The following is a 27711-nucleotide window of genomic DNA, read 5'->3' on the forward strand; positions in this document are numbered from 1 at the left end:
ATACGCTTTTTCCCCCGTCTCCCTCCTGCCTCAGGTGTTAGAGCGGGTCAGGGAAACAAAATGCTCAGTACTGCTTGTAGCACCGTTCTGGAAGAACCAAGCATGGTTTCCAGTCCTGATGCAGTTAGCAGACATCGCTCCATGGCCAGTGCCATTGAGGAAAGATCTCCTCTCGCAGGCCGGGGGCTCGATTTGGCACCCACACCCGGAGTTGTGGTCCCTTCATGTGTGGGCGCTCAACGGATATCCGTTGATCTCGCAGAGGGAGTGATGAATACCATCACTCAGGCTAGAGCACCGTCGACTAGGCGGTTTTATGCCTCGAAGTGGTCGGTTTTCTCCGGCTGGTGTACAGCTCGGGGCCTATCACCCCTCGATTGTGAGGTGACGGAGGTTCTCTCCTTCCTACAGGAGCTGTTGGATAAGATCCCCTTCCACGCTCAAAGTTTATGTGGCGGCTATTGCAGCGTTCTCTGGAACAACGCTAGGTCAGTCACTAGGAAGGAACGATTTAGTCATCCGCTTCCTCAGGGGAGCTAGGAGGCTGAAACCTCCCAGACCTCCTTCAGTCCCTATGTGGGACCTTTCTACGGTTTTGGCGGCCATGAAAGGTGTCCCTTTCGAGCCTATCCAATCTATTAGCCTCAAACATTTGTCTTTTAAAACAGTGTTTTTGATGGCTCTCGCTTCGGTGAAGCGCATAGGCGACCTGCACGCGCTCTCTGTGAGCCCAGTGTGCTTAGAGTTTGGACCTAATGACTCTAAAGTCATACTCAAACCTAGGCATGGTTATGTGCCAAAATCCCTCAACACGCCGTTTCGGGCTCAGGTTATCTCCCTGTCTGCCCTGCCGGGATCAAGTGAGGAAGGGGACTCAAGTTTTCTTTGCCCCATTAGGGCTTTAAGAGCTTACGTGTCCCGCTCTGCTGTCTTCAGACAGACTGAGCAGCTCTTTGTCTCATTCAGTGGACGTTCCAAGGGAATGGCTGTTTCGAAACAGAGCCTATCCAGATGGATAGTTGACGCCATAGCGCTGGCTTACACTGTCAAGGGCCTCCAGTGCCCGTTGGGCGTTAGAGCGCACTTCACGAGAGGTGTCGCCTCTTCGTGGGCTTGGTCTAGCGGGATTTCCTTACAGGACATATGTATGGCGGCAGGCTGGGCCTCGCCGTCTACATTTATTAGGTTTTACAACCTAGAGGTTCCCGCCTTGCAGGCTAAGCTACTATCGGTGTAGTCGAATCAGCTGTCTAACTAGAACACTGAAATCGCATGCGCAGCGCGCTACCGACTGTTTTATGGGCGGAATTGTGTAAGACCCACATTTCCCACATTAGTTCAGGTTCCCCACCCTGTCTATGTGATGTCATATTCGCGTCTGCGGACGCGGCCATATAAGGACGGAGGGATTCCCCTTTTGTCTCTAGACTCTCTCTGTGAGGTCATGTTTTGCGTCTGCGGACGCTACAATATAGGGAATTAAGGTCCCCCCCCCTTATTCCCAGACTCTCTGTGAGTCTATCTGGTGATTATGCACTGTATACCTGGGTTAGCTTCCAGTGATCGGTGTTTTATCCCAGCACGCACGGCGTTTTACAAGGGGTTCCCGTAGCGTTTTTACAAAAAACGCAGTACGAGAGGACTCTCGTAAGAGAACGTACCCGGTTACTAACGTAACCTCGGTTCTCTCTAGAAGAGGGAACGAGTACTGCGTTCTCTGCCGTGCGCACGGTTCACTCTGGTTCGCTTCGGCGATGAAAATCAAGTGAATCAGCCTTTTCGAGCTCCTTTTATAGAGGTTAGCCACACCCGTCTCGGCGGGAAGTGGCAAGGAGGGCGCGAAGCGCCCTCATTGGCCTGATGTCACTTCAGGCCTCGCTCGATAGGCTTATGCAGTTGCCGCAGAACAGCCAATGAGCGAGCAAGCTGTCTCGCCATAGCTGTGTACTGCTGCAACGCGCTTTACATATATGGAAAATTAAGGATAATTTTTTGCTTCAGTATTTCGTGAAAAGAGACTTTTCCCGTAGCGTTTTTACAAAAAACGCAGTACTCGTTCCCTCTTCTAGAGAGAACCGAGGTTACGTTAGTAACCGAGTACGATCTTTCTCCCAAAAAGTGTCTAACAATGGAAAATGATACTTGATTGAATTGTAAAAAAAAAAAAAAAAAAGTTCATAGTGTTTTTTTATATTTTTTATTATACATTTTGTGCATATTTTCTATGTTGCAGGATAAAACAATTTTTGACTTGGAGTGAAAAAGTATGTGAATGTATGAGTAAAAAGTGAGTGAAAAAGAAAATATCTTTGGGGTGTGGAAAATATTTCCTTTAATACCATATTCCTTGCTACCGTGTCTTGTCTCCAAATTTAGACAATAATGAAGTGTGGGTGATATTTTAAGACATTAAAAGCCTCATCCAACTGGTTCACTTTGGTGATATGAATGATATGCCGATTTTTTTAGAACTGAAATCACGCTTTCATTGTAATCTTGCGTAATTGTGGGCCAGTCTGCCCTGTCTGTCCCTTTGCTATGAAAGCGAATTTAAACAGGATGCTGAAATAGTTTGTTTAAAATGTGCCCAAAGTTACAGCAAAGGCCCACCCAATCAAATGCCAATAAACATTTCCTGCCTCTAATTAGAAATGTACAGATACTGGCGTCTTGCGCCGTGCAAGAGAAAAGGCCTGATCGACAGATAACCACCAAGACCCAACAAGCCGGTCTAACAGAGTGTATCAGCCGGGCTTCATCTGCACTATAAATGATTGAGTGTTAAAGTACACCTTACATAACACAAACAAGACACACTTTAACCTTAAAGAAACATGAAAAGGGTCTCACCTAAATGAATGAGTATAAAAACTGAGTGTGAGCTTTCTTCTGTTAGCTGGTGTTGGCTGAAGTTGTGCCCCACTTTTCTTCATGGAAATTGTCATTCCCCACAGTGAGATTACCACACTCCGTACTAGCTTAACAAATGACCAGCTTTGTGAAGCTGATAGGAACAGGATATGATTATAATTTCAGTACAGAGTGTATTGTGTGTGTGGCCCTGGACATTAATCAAGAATGTTTATCTTTAAGTCCAAAGCTAATAACGGACTTTGTGTTTCGTGTCCAGAAGTCTGAGACCACTAATAAAATTGTTCTTATTTTGCATGCTTTAATTTGATGTGTTTGACTTGAAGTGGCAGACCGATTGGTGTATGACATCAGCTCAGCTCTGTATGCTTTCGAATCGCTCTTGCGGTACTTTGATGAAATAAACTGATCGGTTTGTGCATCGCAGCTTCAAGTTGAAAACACCTAACATTTTTCAGCTTAACAATGTGAGTGAAAAATTTTATTTGAAAAATTAACATCAATGCCAAATTGTCTACAAAGAGTTCATATCAATTAAAAAAAAAAAATTATTGTTTTGTTTGAATGTAACAAAATGCTAAATCCCCAAAATGATTTAATTCATTCACTACACAGTACACACAGGGCCTAAAATTAACACTCGGCAAGAGCCAAAAGCGAGTAAAGATCGCCGTTGGCAAGTAAATGAAACCGTGTCAATCGGCAGTTGACCGGTAACATTCTAACTAACATTCTAACATTCTAACATTCTAACAATGCAATGTTGTGGAAACATGAACGTAAGCAAATGTGAACAATGCTTGGGACAGTTGTCAGGCCAGTGCTGCATCGTCACGAAAGCTTAAGCCTTGCCAATTTAAATATTCAAGCGCAAAAAGACGCAAAAGGGAACTTTCGTCACTCGCACACTGTATGGAAATTTTTGTATCCGAAGCACGTGCACAGAAAGCAGTGTCTCAGACAGCATGCAAATACTGAACTGAGCTCCCTGTCACGACTTTTTGCGCGTGATTGTACAAATTCACAAAACATTGTGTACAAAAATGGCCGTCTGGGTGAGTACCCTTTGCTTTCCATTCTGTGACAGCTGAACTAAAAACATAAATATGTCATCTAAAAGTTGCCATTGGTGGTAATTTTGTGTGTAAAAGTTTTTTACACATTTGATGTCATTTCAGTAGTACAGTAGTAATTTCAAATTTTCAATTCAATTTCAAGTAATTTTAGTGTGTGTGTGTGTGTGTGTGTGTGTGTGTGTGTGTGTGTGTGTATGTGTGTGTGTGTGTGTGTGTGTGTACTGCATTTATTGAGAGGACTGATCCTAGTACATGCATTATATAATAATAATATAATGTGAAAACAATATAACAACATTTTTAAATTGAAAGAACCCTTATTGTGTTTGTCATAAGGGCCTTTTCTATACAAACACAGTCATTTTCTCTCTCTTTGATGCTTGAGGTTCAGGTGAAGGTGAATTTTCCATGGACTGAGATGATGAAAGCTGGGGTACTGAATATCTAAAGCAAAGGTTTAATTCAGAACATGCAGTCCTCTCTCCAGCCCTTTACATCAATAGTAATCAGGATCAGAATTGACAGGGATAAAACCGCCACTGAAAGTGACAAAAATGTCCCAGAAATAGACAAAAAAATCCCCATGAGGATTTCCAATTTATCTGTTTATTTGATCAAAAATACAATAAAAACAGTGATATTGTGGAATTAAAATAATTATTCAAATCAAAATAATTGTTACAATTTAAAATAACTGTTTTCTATATCAGTATCACATGATCATTTAAAAATCATTCTAATATGCCGATTTGGTGCAGAAGAAAAAAGTTCTTAATATTATCAATGTTGAAAACAGTAATATTTTTGTGGAAACAGTGATACTTTTTTTCGGATTCTTTGAGGAATAAAAAGTGCAAAAGAAAACAATTTATTTGAAATATATACAGTATATATTGTTACATAAATGCCGTACTGCCACTTTTGTTCAGTTTAATGCATCTTTACTGAATAAAAGTGTTCATTTCAGTCAAGAAAATGACTGAAACGAAACTTTTGAACTGTAGTGTCTCTGTAAATTTTGTTTCAAATGCGAATGTTGTTGAATGTGCAGGTAATATTAAGTTTTTTTTTTTTTTTTTTTTTTGTTATGGATAAAACTAAAATTAGCTCTAGAAATACTCTAAAATAACTCCAAAACGTAAAACTGTGATTATACTGGTGGTTTAAAATGTATTCTAGCAGTCAGTTATGTAATGCAATGCATTATTTCAGGTCTACTAGAATAGGTTTACATGATTTAATGTTCAAAAAACAATTTATTTTTGCAGCACCTGTTTTCACACTCTGTCGGAATGCTCTGTTTCTTTAAAACCTGCCTTCTGAAAAGTGCAGTCTGCTCTGATTGGTCAGCTGGCCGCTTAGAGTGTGTGTGGGGAAATATATCGCCCTTTAACATAACCTGCGCCCTGAGGCGCTGTAAATACAATAACAAAGCTAACTATGGCATCAGTTTTAGATTATCAGTTCGAGCCCGAGTCTGATATAGACAGCTGATCGACCCTGACCACCTTCACAAGCAGAACTTTTGTCTCTAACATTTCAGATTTGATGTTGTAACTTTTCTCTACATCATGGTGAAAACTGCATGCCTGTTAACACATTGACCTGCATCAATCTGTGAAAGCAGAAAAAGTGAGAATACAACAAAAGTTGTGGTTGAACTGCTGAGAAATAGTTTTAAAAATAAAAACTGTCACATGGTGACATAGCTACGTAACAGAAATAATGGCAAACGAGGCATTTCAGAAGTCTCAGTAAATATTGCAACGACTGCCAGAAATATAACACACACATTTGGCATTCTACTGTACAACAGACCCAGTGAGCTCATATGGAGTATCAACACACATTGCTACCAGCGACTTTTAACACACTCTGGCCAAGAAGCTGTCACTCTTCACTTGATGAAGCTTGTCATTACAGTAGGAATTTCTCTCCCAGAACAACACACATATAAGCCTCTTAACACAGCATACAGTATATGCAGAAACCTTGTTGCTCTCTCTCCCTCTGTCCATCATAATGTTCTTAAATGGCCTTTTCAGGTTCAAGCATGCCACTATGTTTCCTATAAAACACATTTTTGTGAGGAATGTTTCTACAGAGAAAAGTTTATGAAGCTCAGTGTAGCAGAAAGTGCTGCAAAAACACAGACGCTGGGTAAACAGGGCTTAGCGTGCAAGTCAATGCTATACAGGTTTTCTGGTTTCCTTACACGGATGCAACCTGATACTACACAAATATGACAACAACGGGATATTTATACTCTTAGTGTACAGTAAATGTTGCTAAACATGAGCTAGGCATTTTTTTATATATATTTTTTTTATATAAGAACAAACAAAAGAACTTCAGCCATCCATCTTCCAACTGTCTGGAGACATTACACAATGTAAATAATGAATATGTAAGTAGTTGCACATAGACATTACAAACTTAAATCCACAGTATAGGAGGTAAAATGCTCCCTGTTCTTGGGGAAATGTCTTTTTCCTGTTATGGTGCCCTGCTTTGTTTCTGACAGGAGCAATGTTCCTCCACTGGCTGTTGGACTCCAGATTAGCAAAATAAATTATAAAATAAATATTATATAACTACTTTTATGTTAATTGAAAAAAATATCACAAATTATGTAAAATATTTTTTTTGGGTGGGGATTCTGCTTTGTCTGCCATCGGTTATTCAATTATTCGAATAGTTGATTTAGTATTTTACATTAATGACGTTTGTTGTGATATATTTCCTGTATTCTCTTAAGCATTCCTGAGTATTTATTATTAAATATGGTTCTCGTTGTTAAAACATTTTCTTTCTTTTTTTGTGTGTTTTTTTTTTTGGGGGGGGGGGGGGGGGGGGGGGGTTACAGTAATACTTAACTGAAACTGCAATATAAACAATTTGCTGTCACATACAATCACATTGACTGCAAACTACCTCTCTTCTTTCTGAAGGTCTGTAAAGCCCCTAATGACAATGTAATAAGGATCTCAATCCACATGATAAGTCATCTTGTAAGAATTCAGTTAAATAATAAAAAGAATCTTAGTTTTTTTTGCTTGTGAGAACAAGCTGTATTAGCACACCAAATTCTATTCGTCAGGAATAAATTCCTCCTTCTATGAAAAAGAAAGAAAAAGACAGCTAAAAGAAACAAATGTACACAATCCATATGTCACTCATGAGTATTTTGTTAAGGGTGCAGAAAAGCAAACACATGCTGGATTCGATCCGTTAACTTCTCACTTTTAAATCATGAATTAAGGACTTTTAAATGAAAACACGCGTCTGTGATATGTGCGGACTGTGTGTATTCTGTCTTCTTCAGGTGAAGGAGAGACATGTATACGGCTGCCTGCACAGATGTCACAAAGTGAGCAGCCGCAATCTGACTGCGATTAATGGAGCGACTACAGAACATAAATGTGAGGGAGCCAGGCCAAGACATCTGGGAGCGCTCCAACCTGCTGTCCAAGAGCAGAGATGAGCCAAAGAGAGCAAGACATTTCATTCCACGACCTTGGTTAAGAACTTAAGTGGGGGAGTATGAACTGACCAAATTGGAAGTGATCTTTTTCTGAAACTTTGAGAACATCCTCCAAAAACAAAGGGGAAAAACAAATTGATTTATAAACCATCATAGAATTCTCTCTCTCACTGCCTGAAGTTTTTCAGCTCTATAAGTTTCCATATGCGCTTTAGCTGGTTGTATAATGTTATTTACATTGCTTAGCTGTAATTACAGGGATAAGAGCTGTACTGTGATCCTGAGGCTGATTGCGGTCTGAAAATCATGATAAAACTCTGGTTCATTAGAGTGCACATTTAGGAACAACCTTTCTGCTCATGTCAAGACATTCCTCTGGAATATCAATATTAACATTTATACACTCGGCTGCCAATTTTATCCCCAAAAAAAGAGCATTCATGCATTTTTAGTATGTGTGTTCTCTGGGAATTAAAGCCATGACCTTGGTGTTGAGAACATTTAATGTTTCATAAACATTCATACATAATGTGTTTTGAAGGGGGAAAGCCGCAAACTTCTATAACTCTAAAAAAGAACAGCGTACAAGTAGTCTAATAGACTAGGTTCATAGTTGGAACAGTAATGTTGGTCATTTTAGCATCTCTTGAACACTTAAAATTTAGCTTTATTAGTTATTGTAAATGCCTTTCTTACTAACTTTAATTGTGTTATTTAATTTGATTTAATTTCAATGTGTGTCCTTTTATCTCTTTAGAATTTTAATCCACTACTACATATGAAACATTTATTTCTTTAATTTGTTCATTTATTCTTTTCTTATTTTTATATTATTTTAAGTTGACTAAAACTTTTAAAAAGCATTTTCCAATTATTTTATAAATGCATGCAGTCTAATTAGCTTATATTAATTGAATCTATTTCAAATAAATGCTGTTCATTTGAACCTTCTATTCATCAAAGAATCCGGATTTTTTTTTTTTTTTTGTTTCCACAAAAAATAACTATTGCTAACATTGATAATAAGGAATGTTTCTTGAGCATCAAATCAGCATATTAGAATAATTTCTGAAAGATCATGTGACACTGAAGATGCTGAAAATTCAGCTTTGCCATCACAGTAAGAAATAATATAAAACTGTTATTTTAAATTGTAATAATATTCCATAATATTACTGTTTTCATTGTATCTTTGATCAAATAAATTCAGCATTGATGGACATAAGAGACGTCTTTCAAAAATTTCTTTTAAAAAATCTTACCCAGCCTAAACTTTTGAACGCTAGTGTATAATGCCAATGTAAATCACTGAAAATGAAATATGCTATCAAATTAAACTTGCCTTGCCTTACTAGCTCCATTTTATTGCAGTCTCTTCCTTCGTTCAATATAAATATCAAATAATTATATTGTGCATTGGAAGTGATGGGTAATCTATGGAGAAAGTCTATCAGAGGGTTTCATAAGTGGAGATTAACGCAGGACTTCGGCTCTACTGATGCTGAGGGGCAAAGCAAGTCAGGGCAAAGGCGTCCTCAGCAGTGCCTGATGGCAAATTAGGCATTGAGGGAACACGAAATGGAGCGAGAAACTGAACATGTCAACAAGAGGTCAGCCTGCCATGCTGCGTGTGAGGCAACAAAGAGCTGATGAGAGAAAACAAGGGGAAAAAAGAAAAAAAAAAGAAAAAAAAAGGGAACACACACCTGCATTCAGTTTAAGATCTGATTAAATGCAAAATGCTGGAGAACACAAGTGTGTAATCTTTGTCCAAAAAGACATCTGTGGATAAATGTCAAATCTTTACTTAATCTGCAATCATTAAGCCTATAAATGTAAACTGCTGACCACAAACTCACGTTTTGTTTCTTAGTAGAATTTTCTTCATATTTTTTAACATAGATGTCAGATGTGCTGCATTAGTCATTATATGTATTAAGCAAAAAAAGTGTAACAGAATATTGGTCAATGAGTGTGTGTGTGTGTGTGTGTGTGTGTGTGTGTGTGTGTGTGTGTGTGTGTGTGTGTGTGTGTGTGTGTGTGTGTGTGTGTGTGTGTGTGCGTGCGTGCGCGCGTGCGTGTGTGTGTGTGTGTGTGGAAAAGAAAACAAACAGCATATGGAATACACATCAGGTCCGATAAGCATCAGAACCACATTATGTGAGGCTTATGGCAATCAACTTCTTCTGCTACAAAATAAACACAAGAACAAATCCATCCAAAACAAACTTCTGTTCAAAATATTACAGATACATCTGCCAATAATTACATTTTCTAAACATGGTTAAAACACTACATTTCCTGTATTGTTCGCACCAAAAACACAACGTTTTTATTATTATTAATATTATTCATGCTATATTTGACTGAGACTTAATTTTGCAAAATAATTGTGCAAACTGTTTTCTATTTGAACATATTGTAAAATGTAATTTAGTCCTGTGATGGCAAAGCTGAATGTTCAGCATCATTACTCCAGTCTTGAGTGTCACATGATCCTGCAGAAATCATTCTAATATGCTGATTTGGTGCTCAAGAAACATTTATTATAAATGTTGAAAACAGTTGTGCTGCTTAATGTTTTTGTGATAATTTATTGCACGATACTTTGATGAATAGACATTTCAAAAGAACACCATTTTTTTTTACATTATGTCTTTACTGTAACTTCTGATCAATTTAATGCTTCCTTGCTGAATAAAAGTATTAATTTCTTCAGTAAAAAATCTTACTGACCCCAAACATTTGAATGGAAGTGCATGTATACCGATCTGCGTATGACATCAAAGTACCACGAGAACGATTAGAGAGCTGACGGTCAGCGTAGGTTGCAGCAGAGATGAAACAGGATCTAAGTGCAGCAGTCTTTATTTAGAAATCAACTCAAATCTTCACAAAACAGAATCTCAGGAACAAGATCAGGAACAGAACAACCAACTTAACAGGTAACTGGAGAGAACAGAGGCGAACTGAACTAATTAACAAAGAAACTCTAATAAAAAATAAACTCTAAATATGATTTCTGTCCCTCCATTGACAACTACACAACAACCATTTTGACGTTACAAAAAGTTCATAAAGAGATCGTAAAAGTAATCTATATGATTTGAGCGCTCTGATCCAAATTTTCTTGAAGAGACTTGATCGCTTTATAAGATGAACAGATTAAATTTAAACATTGATCAGCGAACATAAACAGAAGCTCAACCGAACCTGCTTGACGGGTGAGAACAAACCTCATTGGTTCTTGCTGAAGCTCAAACGTCCTGCGTAACACAAAAATTAACCTCACTGGCAGGGACGTGCACAGACATTTTGAGGGACAGGGGCTCAAGTGAAATAAAGGGCACTTCTCATAATGACGTATTTTTTTTCCTTTTTTTTAACAAAAAAGTATATATATTAACGCAACTCTGACTTCCTTTTTAAAAAAATAATTTAAAGGCACAATATGTAACTTTTTTGCTTTAAAAATAGCAAAAATCACTATATCTATGTTATATATATTTTTTAGTTGTGTACTTACATTATCCCGACTGTTTCAAAACAACCTTTAAACCAGGAGAAATTTGTAATTTAATTCGAGAAACGTCCCGTTTCTTTATTTCCGTTGTGTCGCCGCCAATGCCGTCATATCCGCGTTGTCCCTGGTTTCCGCTCGTGCTGCCATGGCAACCAGAGCTATGAACCAGAGCCGTCTGATAGTAACCAAAGCGGCTGACGCGGACAACTTTGTAGTTCGCAATGTCTATTTGCATGCTGTTGTTGTTGCGTTCAAACATTATGGACCATGGCAAGCAGACTTTGGATAAAAAAAGGAGAACTAAAACGAGAATCAATATCAGCGCGGTGTTTTCGAGATGCCTAGAGCTCCCATAGACAGTATATAAACGAGAGCTCCACGTCCGAGACTTCGACCGCTCCTACATGTACTTTATTAAACAGGTGAGCACATTTACATAAAACTAATCAATGTTTTATAGTTCAACAATGATAAAATGTCAGAATATGATCTGTATGTTATTCTAATGTTGATCTAGTTTACTGCTAGTCTCATACAGACAAACTAACACATACATTTCAACACATTCAAATGCAGTTTAGTGTGATAGTGTAATGTTAGACCAAGTGAAACAGCGCTGCGTTACCTCACAAGTTTAATTTGTCTAATAAACTGACCTGTGAGTAGTAATTCTGCGTGTAGTTCGGTAGAATGAAATGTCCATATTCCTTTTATATCCGCGGTATCGCGTCGCGTTTGGAGCTGATAGCTGTCTCTTAGCAATCCCGAACTGCTTCATATCACAGTCATGATAAAAACATCGATGTATTCAGTCATCCATAAACATTATTAGATCGGTCGGCTTGACGTTGACGACAAGATCCATAATTCTTAGCAAATGTTGCGTCATCAATCTACGCCTTTGTTATTGTAAATAGGTTAGCGACCCCTAGTGGCGAAAAATGCCATACTGTGCCTTTAAAAAGTTAATTCATTTTATCTTCCTCAAACTCACGCAATTGTTTCATTTTCAAAAGATGTCTACAAAATAATCGGTTCACACAGAAACCATGGTCTCCTTAGTATTCACTAGGTTTATAGAGCAGCAAAGGAAACCATTCCACAATGTGCATGTTTTGAAAACATTTTCTATGCTACTAGTTTCAAGTAGGCCTATATATTTAGAATAACCTAAATAACTGCATCAAGCAGAGGGGCGTGTTTTAATAATAATTTGTTTATTTTTGCACAAGGCACTACATCATTTTAATTATTTTGGTGTTATCAGAATACATAACACTTTAAAATCAACACAAATATTCACTGTTGCTGCTATTTTGTTACAGATAGCAAAATCTGCTAATTTATTAATTACTCATAAATAAAAAGTTAAATTATAAATATTGTTATTTTTAATGTTTAATGTTAACTTATTTCTACTCAGTTTTATTTATTAAAGGGATAGTGCCAAAAAATGAAAATTCTGTCATCATTTACTCACCCTCAAGTTGTTTCAACCCTGTATGAATTTCTTTTTCCTGCTTAACATAGTATTTTTTTTCCTACTATGGAAGTCAATGGTGTCCATCAACTGTTTGGTTACCGAAATTTTTCAAAATATCTTCTTTTGTGTTCAGCAGAAAAAATAAATTCATACAGGGTTGAAACAACTTGAGGGTGAGTAAATGATGACAGAATTTTCATTTTTGGGCGAACTATCCCTTTAATGCACCAGATGCAGTTACTCAGATTTACTACATTTTTTAGAGTGTATCCTCCATCTGTTTGCATCTGTAGATTTCTTCTAAATTCACCAATTTAGATTTCTAAATTTCAGGGGGAAAGACTCTTGATGTAAGTCATTACTGGGGACGTTCTGTATGCAAATTAGGCATCAACTAGTTAAAATGCGCACATTTGCATCTAATTGACAGGGCAATGCAGGTAAATAGGATAAACAAAATAACTAAAGCATATCACCTGGTGGTGATATATGCTTATTTTATTACTAACTTATTTTATTACATGGCTTGGTTGAATTCCAATGTAGAATGCGGTCTGTTATTTCTTGATAACAGACCGTTGTGCGGAGTATAACAGACCGTTGCCATGAAAAACAGAGCGTTGCTATGGACTCACAGGATTCTAACCGTAGAGACGGAGCGTACTATTTTCTTTAGCGGAAGCAATACAATCGGGTTTAAATCAATAAACTCCCTTTTAAACTATTCTTCAATAAATATATTTGTTTGACAGGGAAGCTGTGCGCAAAAAAGAATATATATTATCTTTAAAAAAAAAAATAAATAAAAAAAGCACCCGAGAAAAAAGGGCACTTTCTCTCCAGGAATAAAAAGGGAAGGTGCTCAAGCCCCCTTTGATGTCTATGTGTGCACGTGCCTGCTCACTGGTTCTTGCTGAAGCTCAAACGTGCTTCGTTACACACGAGAATGAACATCACTGGTTTTTGTGTAAGCTCAAACGTTCTGCGAAACACAAGAATGAACCTCATTGGTTTCCCACTGAAGCTCATGTGCTGCGTAACACAAGAATGAACATCATTGGTTCTTGCTGAAGCTCAAACATTCTGCGAAACACAAAAATGAACCTCATTGGTTCTTGCACGTCAAGCGAACATGCTTGAGCTTCCGTTTACCACAACAGATGTGTGAGTTGATAAATGTGTACAGTATATGTGAATAAAAGCCTAAATTCAATCTGTTCATCATGTAAAGCAATTGAGTTTCTTCAGAAAATTTGGACCAACCACTCAATTCATATGGATTAGTTTTACGATCTCTTTATGAACTTTTTAAAGCATCAAAGTGGTAGTTGCGTAGCTGTCTATGGAGGGACAGAAAGCTCACATATTTCATCAAAAATATCTTCATTTGTGTTCCGAAGATGAACGAAAGTTTTCCGGGTTTGGAACGACATGAGGTTGAGTAATTTTCATTTTAGGGTGAACTATCCCTTTAATAAATCTTTTGTTCATTGGAAATCATCATTAACGATTAACTATTGAAAACGCTGTTTTATGCTTCCAGGCCAGTAGTTGGCTATGTCACTTTGTAAAGAAAAACTACGGGCCTATAGACTGAACACATAATGCGCATGCGCATGACGTCATCGTTTTCACATATTCGCGTTTTTGTAGTTCACTCAGAGACGGTAACGGTATCGTTTTCAAAAACGTGCACGTTGAAACCCATTTTCAAAAGTTTGCTTTTTCAAGCACCCAAAAACGCTGTTGTCGTGTAAATGAACGACCAAAACGCATACAAAGTATTCCGTCTTTAGTTGAAAACGGTGCCATGTAAACGGCCCTTAGTTGAGTTCATGGAGCTCTTCCTAATGAGCTGCGTGTTAAATAAGGAAGACATCCAAAATATGCAGAGCGGCGGGTCCCCAGGACCAGGACTGTGAACCACTGCAAATTTGAATCCAGCACATGACATTTCCCGATCCCATTTCCCTGTCATTTCCTGTCATTGCTCTACTCACACTAAAAATACAGTGAGAGTGATTAAATTACGGCGACTATTCTTTAATGTCACTTTAATGTCGCAGTTATAACTCATCACTGTTATGGTCTTTTAATACTATACGTTTTCAGTTTTAAGAGGTCATCTTGTTCTCCACCATTCTTTCATCTTACACTCGCCCTTTTCCTTCTCGCCAGCGCTCGTTCCCCTCCCCTTCCCTTTACCTCCTCCCACTCGTGTTCACAGTAAGGACACAATGTTCTTTTTGCTTGTTTGGGGAAACTGCAGAAGTAAATAAATTAGAGGACTGGAGGATGCCGTCATGATGGCTGACTCCAGGTTTTAGTGGAGGAAAATAAACATGTTCATGTGAGGATAGGACTGGCCGCGGCCGCTGTTCTTAATCACTCGGCTCTATCTAAAACTATTATCACACCAGCAGACCGAGAGAGACTGAACGAGAATTAGAATGGTGACCTAATGTGGAGGGTTTATCTGATGTGAGCTTATTATAGACTATAAAAGAAATGTTCCCTTCCAACAGGTGCCTGCCCTTCTGTGTCAGGAACACTCGTGCAGGCGAACAGATCAACCTGTTCCGTACCCGAGCGTTTGTGTGTGTGTGTGTGTGTGTGTGTGTGCGCGTGTTTCTGTATTTGTATGTGATCAGCTGCAGGGCTGTTTGTGGAATGGATAAGAACACAACTGTATTTTATATTCAGCATTATGATGAGTCATGATAATAAATAATCCCTTTACCACCTATAATGTTTAATTGACTGAAACTGAGAGGCTTTACAAGAAAAAAAAAGTTTCCACATGTTTTTAATTGCCATGACTGGATACTGGATTAGGATTTGTAAAAATCATTGCATAGAGAACAGATTCACAAAAGTTCAATAACTACACAGAAATATTTCAGAACTGATCATAACTGGATAATTGTATGGTCAGTATAGAAACTACAACGACTTTTCCAGATAATAATAATAATAATTATTATTATTTTAATTGTTATTATTATTATTGTTGTTGTTATGGCTTTTTGGTTTTTGGCTATATTCCTTTTATCTATATTTTTATATTTAAATAGTCTGATTTAATTAAAAGTTTAATTGTCGTTTGCCATTTTTCATTGATTATATTAAAGATTTTATTTTGATCTTATTTTTAGTTTACTGTCAGTTATTTTAAACAGTAAAGGCCCGTTCACATCAAGGACGATAACTATAAAGATAACGATAAAGATATAATTCTAAAAATCGTTCTCCATATTAAAGAATAACAGAGTTCACACCACAACTATAACGATAAAGATATGAGGAACGATATTGTTGGGATCACTTTCAGAACGATTTTTTTCCAGCTGTCAAACGATAAAACACTGACAGCCAATCAGAATCCATTCTAGCAGGTCATCCATTTTCGCTACTTTGAAACCGCAGCGCGGGCGCTCGTGCTTAGAATAAAAAGACCGTTATCGGTCGTTGGTGTGGACGCATATATAGTTATCTTTATCGTTATCTTTATAGTTATCGTGCTTGGTGTGAACGGGCCTTAATAAACCATTCACAAAGAGCACTAACTACGCAAATAAATATTTCAGAGCTGATCATAACTGGATTTATTATCAGTATAGAATTTTTTTTCAGACTTTTTAATTTTAAAATTATGTGATATTTCCAACACTTGTAAAAGTGTATAAATGAAAATCTTAGGAAATAGAGTCCAAGTTTTAAGAAGACAAACATGTTTCTATTATATTCACATTATGCACAGCTTTTAATTGAATCATGGTCATATTATTAATATTATAGCTTTGGGCTTTATTATTTATACTTTTATATAAAATGTTTTATTTTGATCTTATTTTTTGCATTTGCTCTTTTTAGTTTATTTAATAATTAGTAATTTAAGAAAAAAGTGTTGTTTTTTTACAGTTCATCTAGTAACAAGAAGAAATGGAAGTCTGTCAATAAATATGTATTAATTTATTCAGATTTTATTTACATTTCAAGGCTCAAAATTATAGCAGATAATTTTAGCAGTTCACTTTTGATTTAAAGTATAATTCTCATTTCAGTGTATAAAAGCTATTGCTGTTTCATGGCTGGTTTTCATTTGAATTAAAAGCCTTTTAAGTTTCAGCTGGAAACCTGAATACACAAATTTCAAAATGTAAGCCTTTTCTAAAATGTGCCCAGATTCTTGATGAACTGACCCGTTTTTGTAATTATTCCCCAAGCCACAACCATGCCCTCTTCAGATAAAGAGCTAAACAGCTGTAAAAGCAATGTACAAGCTCTAAAAGCTTTCTGACCACCGGACAGAATGTAATATTACAGCTCCATCTAGTGGCAGTCTGCAAAACATTTATGAATAAGGAGAATGTTTTGGTATTTAGTGCTTGACTGTCCATTTTGCTCATTATTTTAAAGTTTGCAATGAGGCTAAACTGAGTGTAGAGCAGAAACACTCCTGGCTCTCACCTTGGTCTGAAAGCAGCAGTAGAGTTGGGTAAGATACGGGTGTTTTCTGGCCAGGGCTAGGATGCGTTTCTCAGTCATAGTGCAGTCCACATCGTCGTCCTGAAGGATGACGTCTTTCTTCAACACTTTCACCGCAAAAACCTCATCAGTGCCTCTTAACTCAGCCAGCATCACCTGTACACAAAGACAACACTGCGCTCACACTGCTGGGCCCTTATTACACGCCAGACAAAACTACCAGACATAATCCACACCTTGCCAAAGCTGCCTTTCCCGAGCACTTTGATGAAGGAGAAGTCTTCCAGCATCATCCTTTTGGTCTGGACGGTCTTCACCTCTCCGTTCTCTCTCGCCTCCCCCGTCTCCTCTGACTCTCCCTCGGTCAGAGAGGAGGACGAGGCTGGCTTTAGCTCTTCGCCTCGGTGGTCAAACGAAAGTGCCTTCCTGATGTTCTCCAGGTCCTTTATATCTGCAGATCACAAAACAAAGAGCCAAATCACATCACATGCTATCTGACCCCGTGTCGAGTCCCATATACTCACATTCAGATTGTAAAAAACAAACACAATACATGTTAATTGTAATGCACGTACAATAGAGGTCTAAGGGTAAAATACAGCATTGGATCTACAGTATCACACTACCATGTTTTAAAGATTTATTTTAGTTTATTTTGAAAGAAATTAATAGTTTTCATCAGCAATTGATCAGAAGTTACAGTAAAGACATTTATAATGTTAGAAAGATTTCTGTTTCAAATAATTCTGTTCTTTTACACTTTCTTTTCATCAAAGAATCCAGAAAAAAATGTATCACGCAAAAATTCAGCACAACTGTTTTCAGCATTGATTAAAAAATAATAATAATTAGCCCCAAATCAGCACATTTGCCTGTGCATATAGTTATATAGTCATGTGATGGATATCAGGTATAAATGACATAAAGCACTGGCTATCAAATGCTGTCAAGCTTCAAAATGACAACAAACCACTATAAGCGTACTGTATCATAGAAGTTGTAGCTTTTAAATTAAATACAGCCCTTTTAGACTATCAGCCATTTGATTTCATTGATGACAATTTCAGTTTGTTTGTCATACAAAGCCATGAAAACATGGCAAAATACAAGCTTCACATATTGGTACAATGGCCCCATAGACTTCCATTTTAAGTGAATTACAAACTTAAGGACAAGTTAAACTTGTTTTCTGTGGTAATCTATTGTACTGACTATAACAAAATAATGTATTTAACCCAAGAAGCATCAGCAGAGCTTTATATTTAGCTGTATTCGTTTACCCTGGTCACATGGTGATGTAGGTGCAGATTTGGATCGGTCCTCTTCTAACAGTGGGGATATGGGTAAGGGTTGTGGATCTGGACCCTGAGAGATCTGTGTGGAAAACAAGAATCATCTTCATCATCCAATCATCATTATGTTTCAGGAGGCCCGATCAAGTGCTCGCTATAAAGACCATTATGTCATCAGTAATCAGTGTATTTACTATCATCTACAGCTGCATGGAGGAGAAGGAGGCTTTTGACCTTTCAGTTCTGCATGCCCACTTTTCTAGTGCGAACAAATAATTCCTGATGATTGTCGGCCTCTTACCTTTTTTCTCCTCTGGACGCTGCCGGAGAGTTTATCTGGAGTGACTCCGAGGTCGGACAGCACCTTGGCGATGCCCCTGGCGTCCACCCCACAGTTAGGAGCTACATTACTTTCACAACGCTTGTGCACATTCATCTTACAAACTGAGGACAGAGAAATGAAGGGAGACGGCATGAGAACTTAGACTGTATTTCAATGCATGTTTGAATCTTGGAAGATTTGGGGATATAGCAGGGTTATTATCGTTTACTAAAACTAAAACTAAAACCATAAGAAAACTTTCATTGCTTAAAATAAAATATATATATAAAAAAAACTTAAAAACTTATTTTATTTCTAGTTTAACTTGAAAAATAAAATAAAATAAAAATGATACTAAATAACAATGGGTCAAAGTACTGTTTTCATAATGAAAGAGAGCACAACCTTTTCTTTTCTGTGACCTTTCTAGTAACCTATATATATATATATATATATATATATCAAAAAGGTTACTAGAGAAAGGTCACAGAAAAAAAAAGTTGTGCTCTCTTTCATACATTTCATCATGCATTTTTTAGAGTATATATATATATATATATATATATATATATATATATATACTCTAAAAAATGGTATTTGGGTCAAATATTGAAGAACCCAACTATCGGTTTCAATTTTTTTATTAAAATTTGATCAAAACATGGGATGAAACAACCCAACATTATACTGAAAAAAAACAACAACGTATAAACATATTTTATAGGGATTATCAATTGCCAGTCTTGAATTAATATATTTAATAACAGAACAGAGAAAAAGAAAAATGTGCATTCACTATAGAAATGTCCAGAAAATACCATGAAATGACAAAATAATTGAAAAATCCCTGAAAAATTGGCAGCTTTTCCATGACTGTGGGAACCCTGTATCTATATTTCCCAGAATGCCGCTCTCACCTTTGCACTGCAGCCCTTGCCGCAGCAGACCCCACAGTAATGAACCGCAGTGGTCACAGAACGTGAGGACTTTGTAGTTGTGAATCCGGAACTTATGAGGCATATTGACGCTGAAGCGCTGAGATCCCACCTGCAGGGGGTGATAGAGGATCAGAAAGATGCCTATGCAGTGATCACAAGCATTTTAACAGAGGAAAAACTGCAAAACTCATTGTTTTTTTTATTATTATTACTTACATCCAATATATATAGCTGTGGGTAGTGACACCCATTTGATAAAGCCTACACAGTGATGTTGTTAGCTAACAGTAAAAACATGGTAGACTATATTATTTAACTCCAAAGGAAAGTTTTATTCCTCAGGTGTTGCTCTTTATCTCAAGAGATATAATGGATGTTTCCTAAAATTAAGTAGACTAAAAATAGACTTAAACTGGAAAAAAATGACCTCCAGGTCCACTTTCCTGACGAGTTTTTCTCCAACCCTAATCAAACTCACCTGAACAAGCTTATAAAGTTGTTGTATTTAAATGTTGTTGGTTGCATCCGAAATCACATAATTCCCTACTGTATAGTAAGCGAAAAACAGAATGTGACAATGAAGTATGTCAGAAATCACAGTACTCTTAAAAGAGTAGGCAAAAAGTACAAGCTTTTCATTGGCCAAGGACCAATCACAGTTAGTTTCTTTCCATGTCATGGTTAGGTGCGTGAAACTGTAACGTTTATAGACCGATGTGTAAAACTCTTGAATGTATTTTAAAGAGTCTATGCCATGAACTTTACATACTTCACATACTTTTGATTCTCATCAGCGCTCATTGTCACAGTTGTAAACACAACGGCTTTATTCTTCCATGAGGGGGTTTGGCATAAAGGGATTTTGAGATCAAGGTTTGAGGTAAACTCTGCAGGAAAGTGGACCTCGAGGTGCCAGAATTGAAAACCCCTGAGCTAGAGTATTGAACTTCGAAATTAAAGTGTAGATAGCATAACTCTAGGATAAATTCGATGAGAAATGTATGTTTTTTTTCATTGCATCTTTGCAAATCTGAATCACAGTTTGAAACATTGTTGAGACCTCTTATGAAACTCAAGAAAAGATTTATGGGTTATTTTTTTTCACAGGATAAACATCTGAAAAGCAGGAAACCTGCAAACGTTTTTTAATTTACTCTCATTGGTGAAAACATCTTAAATGAGAGATATTAAAGAGACATCATGTGTGATTTTTCTCTCACCTCCTCTGTGGTGTCCTCCTGTTTCTTCAGACCTGCACATTTAGTGATGATCAGCTCATGGCAGCGTTTATGAACTACACAGGTGCACACTGAGGGACAGAGACAAGGAGTAGACGAAATTAGCTTTACTTCACTTTTCTGATGTATTACTGTGAGCTCACAGATAAGAATTTTTTCAGCCACAGTATAGATATGATATTTTTAGGAGGTTCCTGTCCATGCCAGAAGTTTCCTTCATTTCAGATTGTGAGCTAGTCACTGCTTAAAGGAATAATTCACCTAAAAATAAAAATTATCCTATTATTTGTTCACCATGTATTTTGTTGTTTTATTCTGACTTCTCCAATGATATTTCTCTTGCGTTGTTATCTTGATGGCTGTATTAATATTGAACTGTTGTGGTATAAGAGCTGTCACATCATTCTTTTAAAATTTCTCTCTTGTGTTCCACTGAAAATACAATAAATATGTGGATAAGTAAATAATGACAGAATTTTCATCTTGGTTGAGTTATTCCTTTAATCGGAATGTTGATGTGTTGCTAATATTTTCGATGAACAAGCAACCCGATATACCCGAACCCGAACAGAAACACTGATATGGAGAAATATTAAGAAAACTGAATTGGATCTACCTACCTTGGCACTGATACCCTTGCTTTCCTAATACACCCCTGTGAAGAGAAGGAGATCAGCTATTATTTTTCTTGAACAGTGACACTAAACACAACAGCATTTATTTAAGTATGCATGAAACAGTTCATAAATAAATAAATAAAGTTTGTTGAATTTTTTGAAAATCTGCTTTGAGTCGTTGCCGCATTACCACCTTAGGTGTGCATTGTTTTCGAATAATTCAACATCCCGTCGCCAATTATTCCTTACTTAAATTCCCCCTGTAGTCAATAATTGTATCCCTTAAAACTCATATTCGATCACCAAAATTTCATATTTAAACGTTTTTTTCCTGTGAATAAAAAAATTATTCATGCCTTAAAATAGCTTGAATGCAACTCTACACCCTTCGCGGATCCATTAATATGCTAATTAGCCCCGCCTCCACTCACGCCAGCACACAGATCGGCCAACTTACTGAGGGAAACGCTGCACAAAGGTATCGCTCTTTACAACGTCGGACACATAACGGTAATTAATATGATTAGCCTTTTGCTTTACCGTGTTATCAAACAGCTAATAATGTGTTGCTAATGTTACACAAACCATGTTCCCGTTCGCCATCTCAATCTGCCTTCTAACAATCAAAAACAATTTGAACAACTCAGAACGTCAGTGGAGAAAGGCATATAGTTCATCGTAACATGGTAATATACATCATACACCTGCTATATTGCTAAATCTACCGATTTTTCATATCAACAAAAAATATACTGGGATAACCTGGCATCTCATCTCCCCTGCTAGTTCACTGTGAATGATATGCTAAAGCCCACCGGCATGTTGACGTGATTGGCTACAAGGTAGTTTGTGACGTCAGAAACACCAGCGATTTCAAACCGTGTTTTTGAGACTGTCTTTGGTTCACTGCAGTTTTAAGGAGAAAATGCTCAGCAATGGTGTTGACTTATGAATTTACACATGGTTTGTCTTAAAGCATATTAAAAACACCACATAGACATATAAACAACATTAAAAACTTGACTTTCACCACAGGGGGACTTTGATGCATTAACTAATAATGTTAGCAAATAAGACCATACTGCAAAGTGTTCGCAATAATACAGTATGTGGACAAATATCCTCCTACGTTGAAAAATTGCTTACAGGAATTGTATCCTGGTATCTCTTTAGGAGAAAATAACTGTTCACATATATAGATTGCATAGGGTGTGTGTTGTTATTCGCTGCCCTTCCCTTCAGTTTCAGTCCCACACATCATGTCTGCACCTTATCTTTAAAACAGCCATATTCTTTCTGTTCTCCAGAGAGGCGGCCGCGGGACACGGCGGTGCTCTTGTGCAGTGTGGAGGATGCCAGACGCACTCAATACACACATATTGCAGCACTGTCGCTCTGAGCCTCGGGGCTTTTCCTGAAGTTACCATGGAAACGCAGCCCTCTGAGGGGAAACCACCCGTGAACGGACTCGTGAGGAGGGACAGTGTACACTGGTTATGTCAAAACTCAGACGCAGGTTTACCAACAGACGCAGCTGTACAAACAGCACTCAACACGGCTGTAAATATCAGCTGACGGTTGCTGTGGGACTCACCAGATGAAGTCGCGGCAGTGTGAGCAGTAGGTGGGCTGTCTCAGGTAGGTGGCCATGAACTTGTGCCCGTTGACTTGATGCACTCTCCTCCGGACAGCTCCCTGCCTCTTCCTGGGACGCATGCGTTCACGAAACACACGCTCCTCATTTTTGCAGCTTCCTGCTGCAAAACACACACAAATGCACAAACAAATGTAAACATTATTCAATAATGTGCACTCATTCATCCAGGTGCACATAGTAAAAATTTTCACACACACACACACACACACATATATATATATATGTAGAGATTTGAGAGAGAGAGAGAGAGAGAGAGAGAGAGTGAGAGAGTAGAGATCAGTAGATAATATATATTGTAAATTTAAGCCCACCAATGTCTGAGACACTCAGACTTACACAGCCCTAGGATGAAGACTCCAATCATATCAGTAACCTTGAAAAAGCTGTTTAATTCTACATGGGGAGGGGTCACCATTTTTAAAATAACATGACCAGTCGAATACTATTCACTTTATAACCTTATTTTCAGACACTTTTGTTTGCTGAATAAATTCATCATGATGACAAACATACATTTGAGAGTGTATCTGTTAACACATAGAAGACCATGTTAGCCGTTTTTGTTAATATTTATACTAACGTAAAGTTCATAAGAAAAACCACAAAACCAAGCTTGTTTCTTCTAAAGCTTAAAGTAGCTTTAAGTTTTTCTAGACTACCTGATATCACTCAACTATGTGTCCTGAGATATCACATCTGTCCTTATGACAGACACTATTGTTCAACCAATCAGAAGACTGATTGGTAGGCTACTCTGTCAGCCACTAACAGTACTTGTAAGGGAATAGTTCACTCAAAAATGTCAATTTTGTCATCATTTGCTCACCCTACTAACCCAGGTTGAACGAAATGTTATTTTTTTTGAGTCAACTAATCCATTAACTGTGTGTTTTTCTGTTTGTGTGTTATGAGGCGCCATGCAGAGGCAGTGATCAATAAACTGGGGGGGGGCATGACTGTGACATTGGCACCATATTGGAGAGTTGTAAGACGCTCTCACTAGGAAAAGAAACAGGCCACAGGGGTAGAGCTCCACTCTTTCTCTCTCTTCTACTCATTCTCTCTGTGGAGCATGAGAACTGTGATCACTCTTGAGTATTCCCTTATGTCAATGTATCCGTCTGCTGCAGTCAAGCTTCTCAGCCCTGAGAGAAAGAGAAGGAGAGAGGCTGGACTTGGAGTCACAAAATGACAAAGCAAGTTGTGTCAAACTGGCAGGCCGACAGTCATCTCCTGTTATTAATAAAGCCATTGTGTGTGTGTGTTTTTTTTTAAAACTCTTTTTGCCAGCCGAAAAAGAAACACTGGCAGGCAGCACTGCTGTGCATAGCAAAAAACCTTTGACATCAAAAGTAGAAGAGAAAGTGCAGGAGAACAAGCCTCTTCCTTTCAGACTAAACAATCAGCGATCCAAAACATGACGAATATCATGCATAATTATATTAACATGCTATTTATTAAAATTAAAATCACATCATTTCAGGAGTTCAAAAAACTCTTTATAGTTTCGCTTTTTTTTTTCTGAGAAACTCCAAACGAACTTCGGTTTGGCCTGCTTTTGTTTGAAATTATGTCACACCAATTCATTCTTCGAATATGCTTGAAGTATATCAATGCCTTAAACATATAATACAATTTCTTGTAGTTTTTCGTTAATAATACAAGTTATTATAATTATATTATTATATTATAATTATCAATAGTCATCTTTTCAGACCATTAGTCAACGAATATTGCTCACTAAAACCCAGGTCACTAACAGATTGTCAATTCAAGTAATTTCAAGTTCATTTAGATTCAGATGTGACAGAACATGATAATATCCATTTAACCCATTAAACCATTCATTTACACCAGTTACACAGACCTTGTTGTGAGCACAAGAGAAGTATTATTGCATTGACAGGAAAATTATCATATTGATCAAGAGAACATGATAGACATGATAGACATTACTGCATTGACAAGCCAAACATAGCGAGGAGGAGGCATGTGACTTTGGGAGAACATGGACCATTTGGTCTGGCATCCCGACTAGCCTGATTCAGCAACATTGCCTCAACCAATGACAATTTGTTTTTTAGAATTAGATTATTTAGAAAACCTGTTTGAAAACAGTCAATGTCTCAGTATAGGCACAAAAAGTACACACTTCCCCTGTAACACCTTTAAAACTGAAAGCTTTTAGGGTATTTCCTAGAGCTGCAGGATATTAATGAAAAAACAAACAATATTTGATCATGATAATAAGTCAGTTAAAATGATATTTTAAGTCCCCCTGTGGTAAAAATCTAATATTTAATGTTGTTTATATATCTATGTGGTGTTTTTAATATGCTTTAAGACAAACCATGTGTAAATTCATGTCAACACCATTTCTCTTAAAAACTGCAGTGATCCCCTAGTGAAAAAAACCTATACCAAAATGTATTTAAAAGACATTTAGTTCATACTAAGTATACAAAACTATTAACATATTTACTGACATATCGCTTGAGACTTACTGATATAAATATCATAATTAAACTTTATTTGGAGTACTTCTTTAATGCACAATGCACATTTCTTAATATTAAGCCTAAATGAGTTTAATATCACTATTAGTAGTATGATCACTGTATAATTTAAATGCAAGATATTTAAAGTGTACCTAAAGTGTACTTGCAATAGTTCCATTTTAGCAAAATCAAATATACTTAATTATATCTTTAGTTGGACCTCTGCACTATTTCTTACAGCTCAACGCGCTGCAACTGAAGAAAACACATGCAAATAGAAAAAATACCCGCAAATTAAGAAAACATCTTCATCAGTTTCACAACTCGTGTGCTCCAAATACTCACAACACAACCAAATACAGAAATGCGCTACAAAAGTTCACAACACAACCAAATACAGAAACGCGAATAGCACAGACCACAACGGAAATGTTTCCAGGGGACCACAATAAGAGACGAACCCGGCTGAGACTTGCTTATTGCCCGTGAGCATCCCTATGCCCTACTCCCTTCGAAGGGCAGACGGCAGAGCCCTTGAAGTGGGACTTTGGAGTGAGCAGGGCACTTGTGTGCCATTATGTAGCCGTTTGGATCGCACTTGGCGAATGGAGCACATAAGACAACATAATTCCCTTATTATTTTCATCTGGGATGTTCCTATGACAACGCAGAACGGTGACCATCAGAAACAGAAATGTCTTATTGCGTATTGTCTTATTGCGTACATTTTATACAAAATACATTTTTTAAATACAAAAAATTTTTTTTTTTGTATACTTATACTAAGTATAGTGGGACTTGTACAGCCCCGCTCACCACATGATAGTCTCCAGCATCAACACTTCTGTGCTTCTCAGAGAAAATGGAAGAACTGGTGTATGCTGGAACCAAACTATCCCACTCTATTGCTGCGAGCCCCAAGATATTAACCAAAAAATGTCAGGCCCCACAACCACCAAAGCCTGCACTTGTCATTATTTACAGGCCTCCAAAATACTCTCCAGCCTTTGCTGAGGACTTTACTGAACTGTTATCAACAATTACCTCAGAGTTTGACTGTTTTGCCATTGCTGGTGATTTTAACATTCACATAGATAATGCAGAAACCAATATGGCAAAAGAAATCAAAACTGTTTAAAAAACTTTTGATCTGACTCAGCATGTACATGGACCCACACACAATCGCGGGCACACTCTAGATTTACTTATCAGTAAGGGTCTAAACATTTAATCTATTGTTATTAAGAATGTAACACTGTCTGATCATTTCTGTATTTTCTTTGACGTATTGATCTCTCCTGCCATTGAAGCTAGATCTGTGTCTGTCAAGAAGAGATGCTTAAATGAACACGAGTGTACTATTTATGAAGGCTATATCTTTAACACCAAGCATATCTGCTGACTCTGTTGATTTTCTGATTGATTCTTTTAACTCAAAAGTTAAAAGTGCAATTGATGATATTGCTCCTGTGAAAGTCAGGAAGAAGAGTGGCAGACTAAAAGCACCTTGGAGAAACTCAGCAGCAGTGCAAAATATGAAAAGACAATGCAGCGCATGTGGCAGAAGACAAAACTTGTAGTCCATTATAACATCTACAAAGACAGCATCCATGCTTTCAATATGGAACTAGGCAAAGCTAGACAGACTTTCTTTTTGAATATTATAAACAGCAACTTAAACAACACACGCACTCTTTTTGCTACTGTAGAGAGACTGACTGCCAAGTCACATTCCCAATGAATTGCTCTCAGACAGCAAATGCAGTGAGTTTGCTTCCTCCTTCTCTGAGAAAATCAATTATATCAGAAATCCTTGAGTTGCGCTGGGGTCAGACAGATCAGACCACAACCCGAGAAAGTAGTCACTATGTCTGATTTTGAAGAAACTGATGGCAAAATTTTGGAAGAAACCGCACCTTAAAACATCAACTTGTGCCCTTGACGCACTTCCCACATCTTTTTTTCAAAAGTGTGTTAAACAGTTTAGAAGCAGATCTTCTAGAAGTGGTAAACTCCTCACTTCTCTCTGGTAGTTTTCCAAACAGAGCAATCTGGATAAGACCATATTAAGCATCTCAAATTTTCCTTTCATTGGCAAGATCATTGAAAAAATTGTCTTCAATCAGCTGAACAAATTCTTAATCTCGAATGGATACTTTGACAATTTTCAATCTGGTTTCCAACCACAACACAGCACAGAGACAGCGCTCATAAAGATAATAAA

General features: G+C 37.4%; 1 protein-coding gene across 2 annotated transcripts in view; it reads right to left on the minus strand.

The window, feature by feature from the left end:
- The window catches only part of prkceb (protein kinase C, epsilon b), a 107268-nt gene that overhangs the window by 32903 nt on the left and 46654 nt on the right, over window positions 1–27711 (minus strand). Inside the window, exons 3-10 of one of the 2 annotated variants that reach the window (XM_084092923.1) lie at window positions 22927–23089; window positions 21336–21370; window positions 20698–20786; window positions 19457–19586; window positions 18519–18661; window positions 18206–18299; window positions 17162–17376; window positions 16908–17081 (exon numbers count right to left, since the gene is read on the minus strand). In XM_084092923.1, coding sequence (XP_083949049.1) covers window positions 16908–17081; window positions 17162–17376; window positions 18206–18299; window positions 18519–18661; window positions 19457–19586; window positions 20698–20786; window positions 21336–21370; window positions 22927–23089 — 1043 coding nt within the window. The remainder of the gene's footprint in view (window positions 1–16907; window positions 17082–17161; window positions 17377–18205; window positions 18300–18518; window positions 18662–19456; window positions 19587–20697; window positions 20787–21335; window positions 21371–22926; window positions 23090–27711) is intronic. The other variant, XM_084092924.1, reaches the window with a different exon arrangement.

This window comes from Abramis brama (assembly GCF_963993115.1).
Source record: "Abramis brama genome assembly, chromosome: 19".
NCBI lineage: Eukaryota > Metazoa > Chordata > Actinopteri > Cypriniformes > Leuciscidae > Abramis > Abramis brama.